At 48.0% G+C, this 15836-nt stretch overlaps 1 protein-coding gene across 1 annotated transcript; it reads left to right on the top strand.

Moving 5' to 3' along the window:
* The first annotated feature begins 12318 nt into the window (after positions 1–12318).
* TMEM218 (transmembrane protein 218) lies at positions 12319–14803 on the top strand. The gene is made up of 3 exons (XM_005528450.2): positions 12319–12422; positions 12576–12678; positions 14297–14803. The coding sequence occupies exons 1-3, from the start codon at positions 12319–12321 to the stop codon at positions 14429–14431; spliced, it is 342 nt and encodes a 113-aa protein (XP_005528507.1). The 3' UTR covers positions 14432–14803.
* The last annotated feature ends 1033 nt before the right edge of the window (positions 14804–15836 follow it).

Below are 15836 nucleotides of genomic sequence, written 5' to 3'. Positions count from 1 at the left end.
CGCCCGGCCCCGCCGCGCCGCCGCCGCCACGCCACGCCCACCGCCCGCGGGGCCACGCCCCCCACGCCGGGCCACGCCCCCCTCGGGCCCGCCCCGCCTCCGGGCCCCGCCCACGGGCACGCCCCCTCAGCTCCCCTCAGCGCCCCCTGCTGGCCCGCGCTGTTCCCCCGCCCCCCGCCCCAAACGGAGCCGCCCCCCCCGGACCCCTCCGGACCCCCCGGTGTCCCCAGCACAGCGCTCAGAGCCTCCCCCGGACACCCCTGCTCCCCTCTAACACAGCCCCAGCACCACATCTGCCTCCCGGCAGCGTCCGTCCCCCGCTTTATTTCCCAGACAGGCTGCCCGTATCACCCCCCAACACCCAGTGCCCCTCCAGCAGCATCTGCTCCCCTGCAGATCTCCTCGCAGCCCTTCTCCCCGGGATGCTTTTGCCATCCCAGACAGATTCAGAGCCAGCCTCGGTGGCCTTTGGGCTCCCCTGAGTCCTTCGGAGTCCCCCCCTCCATCAAGCCCCCAAGGGGAGGTTAACAAACCCGTCCGCCCCCCAGCACAACCTTGAAATTTAGGGTACCCGGTGAAATCCCACCCCAAACCCCTCCTGTGCTATTATTCCCCAGGAAAAACACTCTTATTTTGGAAATATCTATTAGTTATTGTTAATTTGGGAGAGGGGGGGCTTCTGACAGAGCTCCCCCTACCCAAATTTTGGTCCACGTGAGACATCAACTGCCCTTCTCTCTCCCAAAGACCTGAAGATGAGCTTTCCCTGGAATCATATTCACTGGATCCACTGGGTCCTACAGCCTAATTTTCCCACATTTTATTGCAAAAGCCACAGGGGTAGATTTTTCTAGATCAGCCTGGCCACATTTTTTTTTCTCCCAATTTTCCATCCCCTTCCTTAAAGAAAAATGCCACCGAGAACGGATTTAACGAGAAATGCCGAATTTCTGCCCATTTCCTAAAGATATTGGGTGGGAGACAGAGTCACTCAAAAGAGCCCCAGAATTCCTTTGGAGCAGGTCAATAGGTTAAGGAATAGGTTAAAGCTGACTCCAAAGAGTTACAGAGGGATGTAGGAGCCAGGTGTGTAAATGATGGCCATGGAGTAGGGATGCAATGGGAAAGGTGAACAAACAAATTCAATTTAAGGCCAGGAACCCAAAACACTTTAATATTTCCTCTTCAGTTTTCCAGAACAAATGGCCTCTTGAAAAACCAGCATTCCTAAATCTCTCCTTCTAGTTTATCCCAAAAATAAGTCCATCCAGAAAATATTTTCTCCACTGTTTGTACTTCCTACTTGGGAGCAGGCTCTAACACACGCTGATGTCCTTTGGGTTGGCCAGTGAAGAGCAAGGGAAAATAGATGGCTCCCACTTGGAATCCATCAATAAAATAACAGAGAGATGCAGTGGGTGGTTGGGATGAATCCCACCCACCCCCCCCTCAAAAAAAATAAAATACAGAAAAAAATCACTGCATTGCATCGCTGAGAAAACCAGCGGGAACTCAGAGCATCCCCCCGCTCCTTCGGAGATGTTGGAATGATTTATAGGAATTTCTTGCCTTGTAAATCAGCCAGCGGGACGTTTTTCCCCTCCCTTATTACTATTCCACAGAAGCGAGCAAAGATGAGGAGCCATAAAGCTGTCGCCGGTTGTTTCAACCAGCTGGGGATGCCAGACAGAAAATATTTCGGGTTTTGCAGAAGCTGTAGAACTGGAAAGAAGAGAGAAGGGGAGGCAGATGGAAAAGCCATCACCGTGATATCAAAGGACCACTGGATCATCCACACTTGGCATCTCATCTTTCCTGCATCTCATCTTGGAAAACAGGGATGTAAAAAGCAGGCACATGTGGGGCATATTTTAAGCTACATCATTGCCAAAAATATCCAAAAGCTCAAAATTTTAGGGTCCTTGTGGTGCAGGGGTATTTCTTCTGGAGCCAGCAGCAACAAGCTCCTCACATTCGTTCCTCAAGCATCCCAAGTTCATTCCTCAAGCATCCCACATTTGATCCTTGGATATCCCACATTCACTCCCTGGGCATCCCTCATTTATCTTCCCCAATTTGTTACCAATCGCCAAAGCAATTCCTCCACTGGTTTTAGAATCTCACTCTTAAACTCCAGGGAAAGTATGCAGGCCCAGATTTTTCCTTCACAAAGGCAAAAGCTTCTTCTTCCCTGGAGAGGTTTTTCCAGAGGTTAATTATCATCAATTATCATCCCTGGTTAAAAAAAATACATTTCCCAGTTGGATTGGCCACTTCATCACCCAGCCGTGGGAGCTTGCTGGAGTTTTTGGTGATAAATTAAATTTTGCTCATACTCAGTCTCGTAGTTCTTTTCCCCAGAAAAAAAAAACATCTTTCTGCTGCAACAGGCCATTACTGAGTGATTTTTTTGGGGTCAGATCTCAGCCCACAAACCCTGAGCCTCCAGATCTCCAGGATCCTGCATCCCTACTGAGAAGAGTTTGGGTACCAACTCACTTCTTCCCACCCTGGGCTGCTGCTGGAAGGGATGTCCAAACCCCAAAACCAGGAAACCCTCCTTCAGACACCTTTTTCCATCCCTATCCCAATCCAGATTGCTGGAAAACCTCCCTGAAATTAAACCCCCTTTACTTAAAATTCCCCCAAATTCTGGGGGTGGTGCCATTTCCATGCCCCAGACTGGAGCATGGGCACCTCAGAGAGATTTTTTTTGCATGTGTGAAATCAGTATTTTAAATATATAATTGCCACAAACTCACTGGCACTTATTCCAGAGGACATGGATGGGTCCTTTCCAAAAGAGACAAGTACTCGGAGCAGGTTTGATAAAATATTAAACATTTGGCAAGAGCAGCAACATACATAACCAGCAATATTTACATTTTTACATAACGGGCTTCAGGAGAAAACAAATTACATAAAATATAGAGGTTTAGTCTCCGTCATTTCACTGCTCCTCCATAAATAATTCAATTCTCTTTCCAAGATTGTATTATTGCTCGTGCTGGATTTGTCTAAGAAAAACTGTGACGGGATTCTCTGCAAGGTGCAGAAAAGCAAAACCCAGTAAATTATTCAATGATAGATGTTTAAAAAAAAAGGAAGGTTTTGGGGACATTTCCATGAGGCTGAGCCTTGCTTCAGCCCTGCAGCAGGTTGGAGGGCTCCAATGTCCCTTCCAAACTGCTTACAGAGAGGATGTCCAACTCCTCAGGAGTTAAAAGATGCTACAAAGGAATCCCTAAAGACAATTTAGGATTTGTTTCGGGCAGGATGTTTCTCCAAACTGTCCCAGTGGTACCCACCAGCCCTTCATCCCTCTGGCTCAGCCACTACGTTTGGATCTGGCGATGATGTGCAAAGCAAATCACTCATTAAAATTTGTGCTGGATTTTTAGGAGATATTTAAGGACATGAATATTTTCCTACACCTTTCCAAACCCTCTCCAGTAACAACTTTCAAGAAGTGAGAAGGAAATTCAACCAATGAAGCCTTAAAAGCCACGTAGGGACCGTCCACACAGACAATCATCCGTCCAAACCCAACAATGCTTGTGCCAAATGTGGGGTGAAATTAAAAGATTCCCCAAATTTTAACTGTTCAGCTCATGGAAGATTTCTATTTCACTTGATTTTCCCTCCATTTTTGGTATTTCACTTACTCACAGGACAACTTCTCTTTTTAGCTGTGCACATGATTTTCCTGGGAATAATAAGAGAGTCAAGCCCAAAAGATTTACGATGCCGAGACAACAATGTTATTTTTGAAGTCACCGTGCATTTTAAACAATCTCAGACACACAAACAAGCATGTAATTTCACAAGAACTAATAGATAAATACATGGGAGAATATAATTAAGGGGTTTCTAAATAAACCACAGGGACAAGGAGGATATATTAAAAATAAGTGATCAGTTCCAGGATGGCTCTATATTCCCAGAGATTTTCCTATGCAAGATTAAATAAGATTAGGTTTATTTCTTGTGAGAGATTGATGGATTGATAATGAAGAAAGCTAAAGCCAAAACAAAGGAATTTTCCCCATTGATGGGGGAAAATCCACCCAGCAACTGGGATTGGGTGGGAAAACATCTAAAAAAATGGGATTTCTCCCCTCCTCACACCAGCTGAGGGGGGGTTAATGATGGCTTGTTGAGCCAGGAAGGCATTTTGGGGTCCTTCCAGAGGGCAAGTGATGGATAAATTTATCGGGCAGGTTATATATATTTTGATTAGAAAATCCCTGCTGCCAACTTACTCCTCTTAAATGTTTCATTTCAAGGCATAATAAGTCCTCAGCTGGTTTTTGCTGCTCCTTCAGGCTCTCCTGTGCAAAGTTACTGAAAGCATCTGACTGACTGCTCCTTTCCCAAGCATTTCCAGGGATAAATAATAAAAAAAAGAAGGCTTTTAAAAGTGACTTACCTCCAGCACTTGGACAAGGTTTGGAGTCTATTTTCCAGAGGCAATATCAGCCGACTGAGATAGAGATGGGCTGGAGGGATGCCCAAGGGGGGAAACAAAAATTAGAAATGTGAAACGGCACCTTGCGCAAATACTGCAAAAACAAAACCAGGGTTGGTCAATAGGCTGAGCCCCCCTCCAGTTTCTGTTTCCCTTGGTTATCTGCAGTACCTGGCAGTCAGCAAAGGCAACGTGGAGATGCTGATCCCTCCCTTTTAAAATTTTGACTCCACCTGAGATGTTTCTTCACCTTGGCTGGGCTTTGGCGCTCATTCCCCATCCTCTTTCTGGTTCAGGCCGTGATGGGAGCTCAACCTTCACCCGCAGCATCTCCTCACTGAGCTATGCCAGCACCAGCCTGGCTTCCCAGCAGCTGGTGAAGGGAGAAGAGCAGAGATGGTCACAACTCTTTAAAGATGCAAATTGAGAAGCAGCCATCATAACAAGAGAGCTCTGCTAATTCTCTTACAAGTATGCAGATTTCGACGCTGACTTTTCCTAGGCTTATTTGTTTTATTTAGCAACGAATTTAATACCAGCTCCCTGAAGCAAAGAGACAGATGGACTATAAACTTTGAATTTTGAGTAGCTTTACTTTCTTAGGTTCATGTCATCTTTGATGTCTTCTGAAATTACATCTTGGAAAGTTTGCAGGGATTGAATTCTGCTTTTTTACAGCCCCCAAAGCCATTTGATTAGCTGCCTTTTAATTTTTTTTTTCTTGTACAGGTTACCTGAAGGATCTTAAATACCATCTCAGTGATTCATATCCTTGGCTGCCAGAGTTGTCTCAGGGAGTTGCCAGTGGACCTGAGAGAAACAAAGCACTGCATAATATCTTCTCAAAATAAGTTTTATGCATCCTTTGGGATGGAAAACTTCTGAGATCTGAGACCAAAACCCCTGGGCTGAAATAAAATGATGTCCTTGCAGGACACAGGGAAACTGGGGTGGGGTTTTGGAAGGACCACAAAGTCATAATGCAGCAGGAAGGATTCATCTCCTTTTATTATTTTTTTTTTTTTGCCATCCACCAGCAATTAAAAAATTGGGCTGGAAATGAGGAGAAACAATGAGGAGAGGTTGGTGCAGCTCGGGGAAGCCACTGAGGGGAGGGTGGTGTCCATCCTTCAGTTGTCCACAGGTGGCCGGATGAAGCCACGAGCTGATTGAACACCACGATGGTCAGATACACAAGACCACCCTTTTTACCAACAGCCCTGAGGTGTGTGAAAATTTCAAATTTAATCTGGAGGTATAAAAAAACATATCCCACGTGCTCAGGAGTCAGGGAGAGGTGAACTTAAGGGTAACACTGCGACTTTTGAAGTTAACTGCTTCGACCTAGCACATCTAGGCCCAGCCAGGTCCCATCACAACTCATTTCCCTACCATCACACACAAACCGGAGAGGAAATTAAACTTAAAAAAAAAATCCTACAATGACAAAAAACCCTGCATCATTTCCGAGCTGCAGCCCAGGAAACAGTGGGGAAAAAAAATCAATGTATGTCAAATGAATAAGGGTGAGAACAAAGGTGTTTCAAGGAGCCAAGAATAAAACCAGAATTAAAACTGCAAACAGGCTTGACTGCCAAAAAATCCACCTGCCTGGAAGTCCTGTGGGTCTCAGCAATGAATTTGGGCCATTTCAGCAGTTGTTGGTTGACTCCAGCCACCAGCATCCCACCACGGGCAGATGTTGCCACCGCTCAACCCTTTCTGGCTTTGAGACATTATTGACTGCTCAATTGCAGTGGAATTATGACAGATGATTATTATGGGCACATTAAAGTCTAATGAGTGGCCAGTGATTAATGCCATGGTGAAGAATACCAAAAGAACTAATGATGATGGGCCACTTAAAATGGAGTGTTGTGGGTTTCATTATCAATGGCTCCTTGGTTTCTCACCTGAGAGCTCTTGGGTGGGAAGGGAGAGGAGGTTGACACAGGTAAAGGTGCAAGGAATCCAAAATGATGGTGCAAGGAGGCCCCACAGAGATACCCTTTAAAGGTAATATTGGTGAGAATAGCATTTCTTGAGGAAATGTATGGGAAATAGAAATCTCTTGGAAATCATTTTACTGTGGGCTTTAGAGCCTTTGGAAATGTCATTAGAAAAGCAAATTTTAATTGTAACCATCTCCCCAGAGCCTGTTCTTGTCTTTCTTTTTCCCCCCTCAATCCTCTTATACTCATTTTCCATGGATTCTTCCCCTTTTTCCTTTAGCTTTGCCTCTTCTCCATACCTTGCAGCACTCACAGAGGTCTCTGCAGTCAAATTTCAGTCTCTCAGGTGGTTTCTCTCCTTCCTCCCCTTAGATGGAACAGATTTTGCCACAATATCAACCCATGTTGACTCCACGGGGACATGTCATCCCATGTGGGCATGATGACATTAAAACACCCCTAGGAGACAACTACAGGAGCTTTCTTTTTGTAGGGTGTTTTGGGAAATTACAGCAGCTGCTTGAACTTTGGAGAACCAAATATCAAAATCTTTATTTGAACCAATCTATAAATTTACTGGACTGAACTAAAATTACATTTACAAGTCACCAAACCCAAATTATTACCAACTTCCTCCCAGCTGGGAGCGATGTGAACCACAAGAGGAGTCATTAGGTGTGAGGACATCCACCTTCTCCAAGTGCTTCTGGCTTGAGGTCAGCCTTATCCCACAGTGGGAAATGTTTTCTCTCCTCCCACCAACCAGGGTCTTTTAGAGCCATTTCCACTTGCTGGGATGTGATTTATTTTTTTTTCCCATTTGAAAAGTGACTTCATATTCCATTTTATTATTTTTTGAATGTTGCAGGATTTATTCTGTTTGAAGTCTTACATCCTCATTTCCTGTCAGGATGATTAAAATTGATTTCCGCCATCAGCTAGAAAAAGATAATCTGAAGTGGGTTCCTGTGAGAGAGAGCTCTATCCCCACTGGAGACATTACTAACCCTCTCCTATTATTTTAACTTTCTTTTTTTGGGGGGATGTCTCTTTGGAAAAGGACAACTCAGTGCTCTTCAGCCATAAGTGTCCTCCAGGTAAGCTGGCAAGAACAATTTAAGCTCATTTTCCCCATCACAGGAGGTGGACTGGGGGATTTAAATAGCTCTTGTTTACCACTGTATTTTTAGAGGAGTAATTGGATCCTCCTGACGCCTTCACTTTGCTTTCTCCAGCTCCTCATCTCTGACCCCACACCTGCACCTGTCCCAGTTTGTATCTGGGCAAGAAGAAATGGGATGGGGTTTTTCCCCAGCATTAATCTGGGCAGTTCCAACTTCACTCAGAGAGTTTGGAGGAGGAGGAGGGAGGGATTTGGGCTGGAAAAACCATTGGCAAGCTGTAAAACATCTGGCCAACAAAGAAAACATGAAAAAATTAGTCCAGAGGGCAAGTGGCACTCAGGGATACAGCAGTTCCAACCTCTACCCATCTCTTAAATCAACTAAACCTGGAATATTCTAAAAAAAATCAATTAAAATAAACAAAATATTTTTTTTCTAAATCAATTCAGTACATTTTTATAATTGATTAGCTAAATTTTAAAATTAACAAAATCAGCTAAATGCTGGATATCCTGACTAATCCCCAAAATATCCCTGAAATATAAATAACATCTTTCCATGCTGAAGGATCTTGGGGCCTCATGACCACACTGGTTTGCAGCAAAACCCCGTAAGCAAATTTATGCAAATGAGGGGGCCTGGCGGTTCCTATCACACCAAAGATGAAATGTTATGTGTGTTCTGACACTCTTTTCCCCATCCACCACTTCCAGACTCCCAACCCATGAGGAATCCCCCCAAAAGAGGGGTCCCCACCATCCAACAGATCCCCATCACAAGGTTTAAACACCCTTACAAGAAGAGTAATTTAACGCCATTCCCAGCTTAAGCTCCATATCTACCGGGCGTGAAATTAGTTCCAGCAAGCTGCAAATTTGCCACTAATAAAAATATTTAGCAATTCGCTAGTCTTTAAATCAGGAGCAGAATATTTTCTTTTCTTGCATCAACGCCTGTTTCTTTTTAATTCTAATATTGGAGCATCGGGGAGCTCCAGCCGTAAAACTGGAAGTCTCACGACCGCGCGAGCAGTTTTAAATCAGTTCCCTCAGCGCTCCCAACTCCACCACCAAGAGTTTGATCATTTATTATCATTTGATATTAGGCCTCATTGGTTGTTTTGGCCACCAGGATGAGCTGGGCATGGTGGATTTGCAGGTTTTAACCCAAAGGAAGCCGAACCCGCCCTGTTTCCAGGGGCTGCTGCCCTCACAAAAGAGCTTTGATCCATGTGATCCTATCTTGCAGGCCTTGAAGGAAAGTGACCTCTCTGTCCTCCTGAGCCAAGCATTTAATTAGCCTCAGCACTAATTGCATCTCTCTGCCAAGCCTATTTCATCCAATGCCAGCCTCAGGATCTTTGTCACGCCTTTGCCAAGAAATTCCACAATTCCCTGATCTTTTCCATGGGAAAAACTCCCCACAGTGACACCACATCCTTCAAACCATTCCTTTTCCTTGGCAGGACAGCAGCACCCATCCACTGGACAAGAGAATCATTTTTGTCCAAGTAAATCCTTTGAATTGGGTTTTCTGGGCCATGAGCATCCGACAGCACCTGCATGACTCCGCTTCTCCGTATTTAAAGCAGATTATTGCTTGAGAGCCAGGAAAGGCTTTATTATACCTCTGTTATGGATATCAAACACATTGGAGCTGGAATTCATCGTCACCCCTTCATCTGTCATCACTTGGATGTGTCCTGTCCCCAGCACAAGGGTTTGGGTGCAAATTCCACACAGTGCAAATCAAAAGTCTTGGAGAAACCTGAATGTGTGACACCAGCAAACTTCTCTACGTCAACAGTTATCCTGAAAAAAAGCACCACAGATAGGAAGCTTGTCCAAGAGTCATGAAAACAACAGAAAAATCCTCAATATTTGCTGCTCTCCTATGTTTTTTAATTCACTTTTTATACCCAGCATTGCCTTTCTCCCACTTTCTGTTACTTCATTTCTCCAGGTGCAATGCAACACTCACACAAGCAATAAATGAGACCAAATCTAAGCAGGTAAAAGCTGGAAGGAAAAGTTATTTTAGGCCAGCAATAAATGATTTTTGGGCAATAAAACCAGATCTTTACATTCAGCTGATGGGCTGACAGAGCAATCTGCAAGGCAAATCCCCAGCAAGGCATTTCTGGTGCTGGGAGGAGGCTGAGGGTGCAGAAGAAGGATGGGTTTAGGATGATGGGGTTTAGGATGATGGGGTTTAGGATGATGGGGTTTAGGATCATGAGCTTTGTTGCAGATGGGTTGGGGAAATTTCTGGTGAAGGTTGTGCTTTGATAAAAGTATCACACCAATGGGGTTGGTTTTTGCCAATTTTCCTTATCTGTGGGTTTGCCATTTGCCTTCATCGTGCTCATAGAAACCTGCAGCCTTGCTGTGATACCATGTGGGCTCTGCAAATAAATAATATTAAATATTATGTGTTATATGTAATTTATTACATATAATATACCTTATTAAATACATTTAATATTAAAGGGATACATAAAATATAAGTATTTTGGAGGGTGTTAGGCTGCTGGACTCATTTCAACTCCAAATCTTGTGCTTGAGTTACCATCAGCCCTACTGCTCTGGTGGGGTTAAAATGAACAAAATCAGATAAATGATCAGATGAATGATGCAAGGAGCATGGCTCAGAGCTACCCACTGGATGTGCTTGCTGGGCTGTATATTGCATTTATCCTTCAACTTCTGGCCAAATATCTGGGATGTGGCCTGGTCCACCAGCAGGATCAATAGCTGGATGATTCAAGCTCTCTGCTTCAAGATTTTGAACTGGCTTAACATTGCTGTTGCTGGCATCAAGAAACTTCCAGGCAGCACCAAGACACGGAGATGAGAAATGAAAACCAAATCAATATGGGAAGAGGTTAACAAGGCTGTTGGAAAAGCTGTGGATAAGAGGTACAAGAGAAAAATAAGCCAAGGAAAAGCTTTATTGGCTGATGAATCAAACATATTGCTTCTAGATGAAAAGCCAAAGGATGCAAAAGGAGTGGCAGAAGGAGAGGGCTCCAGTTGAAAACAGGGTTATGGAAAGAAATTTGGGGTTTTAGAAACAACCGGGATCCAAAAAATGCAAAGAAATGGGAAAACAGAGAAAAGCAAAGGGAGAGCCCCAAACAACAGGAGCAAATGTTTCATTTCTCATTGCCAGCAGGAGCAGGAAGCACAGGGAAAACAGCAGAGAAGGAGTGGGAAAGGAAGGGCAGAGATGGACATCAACAAGGCGGGGATTGCAGAGGGGGAAAAACCCTGCCTGGTGGGATTAACAACACCAAGCAGAGCAGGAAGGAGTTTGCTATCAAACATACGTTTTTAATGTGTTGGCAGCCGGTCACCACTCCATGCCAAGTAAAGGCAGGTGTCAGAGACAGTTTGTGTTCTGCTTGCTGAAGCATTTGGTGTCATGCTGGCGACTCTGATTTCATCACAGGGAAAGGCAGGTCGGTGCTGTGCAGAATAATTAACCGCTGCTTTATTCCTCCCCTTGAAAGAAGCGACAGAAAGCGCCCACTCAGGTGACATTTTATGCAGCCAAAGTATTGCAGACTTCAAGCAGCTGAGACAGAAAATATCAATGTTTAGGGTTTTTTTTGATTCACGGCCCAGAGTGTCTGGATTTGGAACAAGATCGTCTTTAAAATCCTTTCCGACCCAAAGCATTATGTAATTCTGAGATTCTGTGATAAAGTCACTCATCAAACCACGCTGGCCTGGGTCTGATGGGCAAGATGTGATGGTGAAGAGACAGGATTTATAAACAGGCTGAAATATTTATTTTAAATGGAAATTCCTCTTGTCTTGATATTAGAAGATGTTCATAGCATCGACCAACCTCTCTAGTCTGGCTTGGCTGCTCCAGACCCCCAGCATGGCTGTTCCAAAACCCTGCTGTAAGTCCCTGCGTCAGCGTTACCGTATTAACGAAATCTGCCTGATTTGGGCCCTAAATCCAACTGAGGGGGTGGACAGGTGAATTTTTAGGGTTCTGGGGTGAAAGCGTGTTCAGAGGTGCTCTTTGCAGAGGGCTGGGCAGGAGCTGGGTGTCCCCGGCCCATGCGGGGAATGAAACACAGGGAGGGGAATTCGCGATCCCCCGGGAGCAGCGGCGAGCTCCGGGACGGGGCCGCGGGACAGGGAGCGGGATCCTGGGGATTCCATGAGGCCAGGGCGACCGGGACTCAATAGGGACCGGGTCTGTAGGGCCGGGTTTCAATAGGATTGGGACCGGGATGGCACCGGGATGAGGGCTGGGATGGGATGGGGATCGGGATCGGGCCCGGGATCGGGATCGGGCCCGGGATCGGGATCGGGATCGGGATCGGGATCGGGATCGGGATCGGGATCGGGCCCGGGATCGGGATCGGGATCGGGATCGGGATCGGGCCCGGGATCGGGATCGGGATCGGGCCCGGGATCGGGATCGGGATCGGGATCGGGATCGGGATCGGGATCGGGATCGGGATCGGGATCGGGATCGGGCCCGGGATCGGGATCGGGATCGGGATCGGGATCGGGATCGGGCACTCAGCCCCCCCAGCGCGCCCCCGCCTCCGGCAGCGCGCGGAAAGCCCCGCCCATCCCTCCCCCCTCAGCCAATGGGAAGCGTCGAACGAGCGCCGGGCGGGGCAGGGAACGCGGCGGTCGCGCCCCCGCCCTCTGCCCCTCAGCCAATAGAAAGCTCGAGCCGCGCTGCGGGCAGCGCTGATTGGTCGGGGCGGTGCGGTTGCTAGGCAGAAGCGGCGGCGCGGGGCGGCATGGCGGGCGCGCTGGGCGTGGGGCCGGGGGTGCTGGCGCTGCTGCTGCTCTGGGCAATGGCGCTGCTGCTCGTGCTGGCGCTGCTGCGCGCCGGCCGCGCCCGGTGAGAGCGGGGACGGCACCGGGCCCGGGGACACGGCGGGGATGGGGCGGGATCCGGCCCGGTGGGTGCAAGGGACGGGAAGGGCCCGGTGAGCGCGGGGGTTCGGGCCCGCAGGTGCTGAGCTCGCCCCGCCGCTCCCCGCTGTCCCCGCAGGGTCGCCGCGGTGCCGGTGGTGCTCGGAGCCGCCGCGCTCACGGCCGCGCTGCTGCTCTTCCCCCGGGAGGGCGAGAGTCCGGCCCCAGCCGGCGCTGAGGAGGTGAGGCCGGGCATGAGGGGCCGGGCGGGGCGGGCGGTGCCCCGGCTGTGCCCCGGGATGGGCCTGGAGGGCAGTGCGTGGCCCCGGCTCCTGCCCTGAAGCGCCGGGGATGGATCTTTTCCTTGGGAATGGCCCCAGATGGGTTTTTGACCCAGGGATGGGCCCCAGCGGCCGTCCAGGAGCCCTGGGAATGGTTCTGTACCGCGGGGATGGGCTGCAAGGATGCCCGGAGGAATCCCGGAGGGAACGGGCTTTTACCTCAGCCACAGCCCCGGTACCATCCCCGGTGCCCAGGAGATTGCCCCGGGCTCATTTCTGGTCTCCCGCTGGCACAGCCTGTGTCGCTCATGGAGCCGGTAACTATGAATTTCTCTAACTAAATTGCTGATTTACACAATGATCCACCTGAGCCGTGAGGTTTGGCTCCCCTCCTCCTGTCCCCAGGGGCGCTGTGCGGGGATTGCACTCCTGCTTCTCTCCCTCCCAGCTCCAGCAGCCTCTGCTCCCTCTGCTATTCCCTTTCCTTATCGTTTTCCTTCCAATTCTGCAGCCTTTCCCTCTCCCCTCAGCTCTGTTTTCTGATTAAAGCCCAATAACTGCTCTTTAGCTCTTTTGTAGGTTCTTGCCGTGCTTGAGCATGAAAAGCCATCTGCATTGTCAGGCACAGGGATCTCCCCCAGTTTTTGGATCAGGCTGTCTGAGCTGCCACCCTGAGCTCTCCCAGAGCTCTTTGGGCTTTGAATACACAAAGTTTTGTGGCCTTTCAGGTGCCATTTCCTATGTTCTATTATTAATGCATGTTAATTATTGCTCTTCTGGTTCTTGTTCTGTGTAAATCCCTACTAAAAGACACTTGTAATGTTCTTTTCTTCTCTCTGTGTCACATCTGCCCTGCTGGTGTGAAGGTTAGGAGTGAGATGAAGGGCAGCCCAGTGCGTGTTTGTTGCCTGGGAGGCAAATGGAATTGGAAAGCTTATTTTTATACAGATCTTCAATTGGACTGGACCTGCCCTGCCTATCAATAATACATGACCTGGGCTTTCTGCACCAAAACTCTGCTAATTGGCTAATTAAAAAGTGAAACGTGCAGAAGGAGCCGGTGCTTGGCTCACCAGAGACTCTCTGCAGGAGCACCAGGGCCGAGCTAATGCGATGGATAAAGCTGAGCCGGGGCTGAGCAGAGCTCTGGGGGGTCTGGGGAGCAGAGAGGGGATTTCATAAACAGCCTCTTCACTGTGGGCTTCTCTTTGTCTTGCCTACCTACCATAGGGTTTTTTTTTTTAATTGTTATTTTTTTTCTTTTCTCACTATCTCTGTTCTAAAAGGGAATCAGGGCTGGAGGTTTGTGACTGGGGAGAGCTGCTTCAGGGCTTGACTCCTGTCTCTTCCCTTTGCTCTGGACTGTGCTGCTCCACATTAACATTCCCAGTACCTTTTTGCAGGGATTCTTGTTCTCATTTGTTGCACACTGTGCATCCCAGAGAGTGCCCATGCCAGGGATGAAAAGCAAGGAGAGAAATCTGGGGGAGCCCCAGAGGTTCTTTTTCCCAGGACGTGGTGCCCTGAAGCAGACTGGGGCTGTGACGTGCTGGGAATTCTGTGTTTCTCTTCCCTGCAGATCGTGGACACCTTCCTCATTGGCCGCTTCATCCTCCTTGCTGTGATGAGCCTGGTCTTCCTCGGCTGCCTGTTCCTGTTCCTGATTTACCACCTCATGGAGCCTGTGTACGCCAAGCCACTCCACAGCAGCTAGAGACAGCAGTCTCTGCAAAGAGGAAATCCTGATTTCATGGCAATAAACCAGGAAGAGACACCAGCTGGAGGTGACCATGATGTTCTTTCTGAGCTCAGAAAGAGCCAGGGAAGCAAGTGGAGGCTTTGCTTCATCTTAAAAAGCAAAGTTTGGTCTCAGCAAGATCCTCTTCCTCCCCAGGGGGTTGAAACCTCTGCACCTGCAAAGGTGTGTGAACCTCTGAATCCTGCTCTCATTTACAGGAGAGCTGAGATCCAGGCACTTGGTGCTGCTCCTCATTCAGTGCATTGAACTGAGATGGTTTGTTACTGTTCCTTTTTCACTATAAAACTCTTTTTTTCATTTTAATAAAACTCTTTGTGAAATCCCTGACTCAGGCTTTATTTATTCCACAGGGATGTCACATTTGGCCACACTGTGGTGACAGTGCCCATGAGGACTGCCTTTTTCTGGGGTGGATGTGGGGGTTTGAAGAAAAAAAAAGCCTGAACAAACATCATTGTGTGGCTGTGGATTGTTTGGGATGGTTCCTTGGACTGGAAATCAGGAGTGGGGAGTGAACAACATGCAAAGTGATGGCAGAACAGCAAATGGAAAGCTGCTCTCCCCAGGAGTGAGGGAAAAGCTGTGTCTGACCTCCCTTGTGCTGAGCAGTCCTGCCAGCCATGGAAAATCCCCTTGCTGATACCTGAGTGTTCCCTGCCTGCTGCCAAAGGCTCGTAGCTGCTGCTACCCTAAAACTTCAATGCTAGCACAGATCCTGCTGAAGCTGCTGGTCAACTCCAAACCTTCCCTGTCCCTCTCTTCCCCTCGTGGGGGAGACTTTCTATGTTTTGCAGGAGTAGCAGTGGGGTGGAATCCCATTTTTGTCCCTCTTTTGGGAGGGAAGCCAGGGGAACAATCCTGCTGAATCAGAGCCAAGCCATCAGCCTGTGCTGAGATGAACCTGGGGGCAGCAGTGGCACGAGCTGCACAGCCAGTGGCAGCAGTTTGTTTTCTTGCATGAACTCTCAAAAGGTTTTTAGATTGCAGGAGAAAAGCATTTTTGGTGGCCTGGAGCATCCTGTGACTGTTCTGTAGCAGGGAAGAAGCCTTTACCCTCCCTGCTGCCCACAGGTCATGGGGTGAGGTGGCTTCTATGGTCCATGTTTTCCAGCCCCACAGGGATGGAGCTGCTCAGCCTCCCACGGTTGAGCAGGCAGTGAGTGTTGCAGTGAGGTCAGAGCCACTGAGACAGCCCTGAGCAGTGGTCAGGGTCAATACAGCCAAAAACTTGAGGGCAGAAACTCAGATTTAAATTTTTCTTTCCCGTTTTGGAGATTTTTATTTTTCATTTTGTACTGAAGACAGTAAATTAAATAACTGACAGGCTTTTTCCAGCCCTGTCCTGACAGCTGTCAGTCAC

Source organism: Pseudopodoces humilis, chromosome 25, assembly GCF_049639895.1.
Source record: "Pseudopodoces humilis isolate 2021_Gansu_Grassland_sample_001 chromosome 25, ASM4963989v1, whole genome shotgun sequence".
Classification (NCBI taxonomy): domain Eukaryota; kingdom Metazoa; phylum Chordata; class Aves; order Passeriformes; family Paridae; genus Pseudopodoces; species Pseudopodoces humilis.
Note: the sequence above shows the minus strand (reverse complement) of the source record. Positions and strands in the feature narration are given on the sequence as shown.

Excerpts from the sequence above, each read along its gene's own strand:
- TMEM218 (XM_005528450.2), top strand. The coding sequence starts at position 12,319 with ATGGCGGGCGCGCTGGGCGTGGGGCCGGGGGTGCTGGCGCTGCTGCTG. Across the intron at positions 12,423-12,575 it reads CTGCGCGCCGGCCGCGCCCG|GGTCGCCGCGGTGCCGGTGG; the intron begins GTGAGAGCGGGG and ends CTGTCCCCGCAG. Across the intron at positions 12,679-14,296 it reads CCCCAGCCGGCGCTGAGGAG|ATCGTGGACACCTTCCTCAT; the intron begins GTGAGGCCGGGC and ends TCTTCCCTGCAG.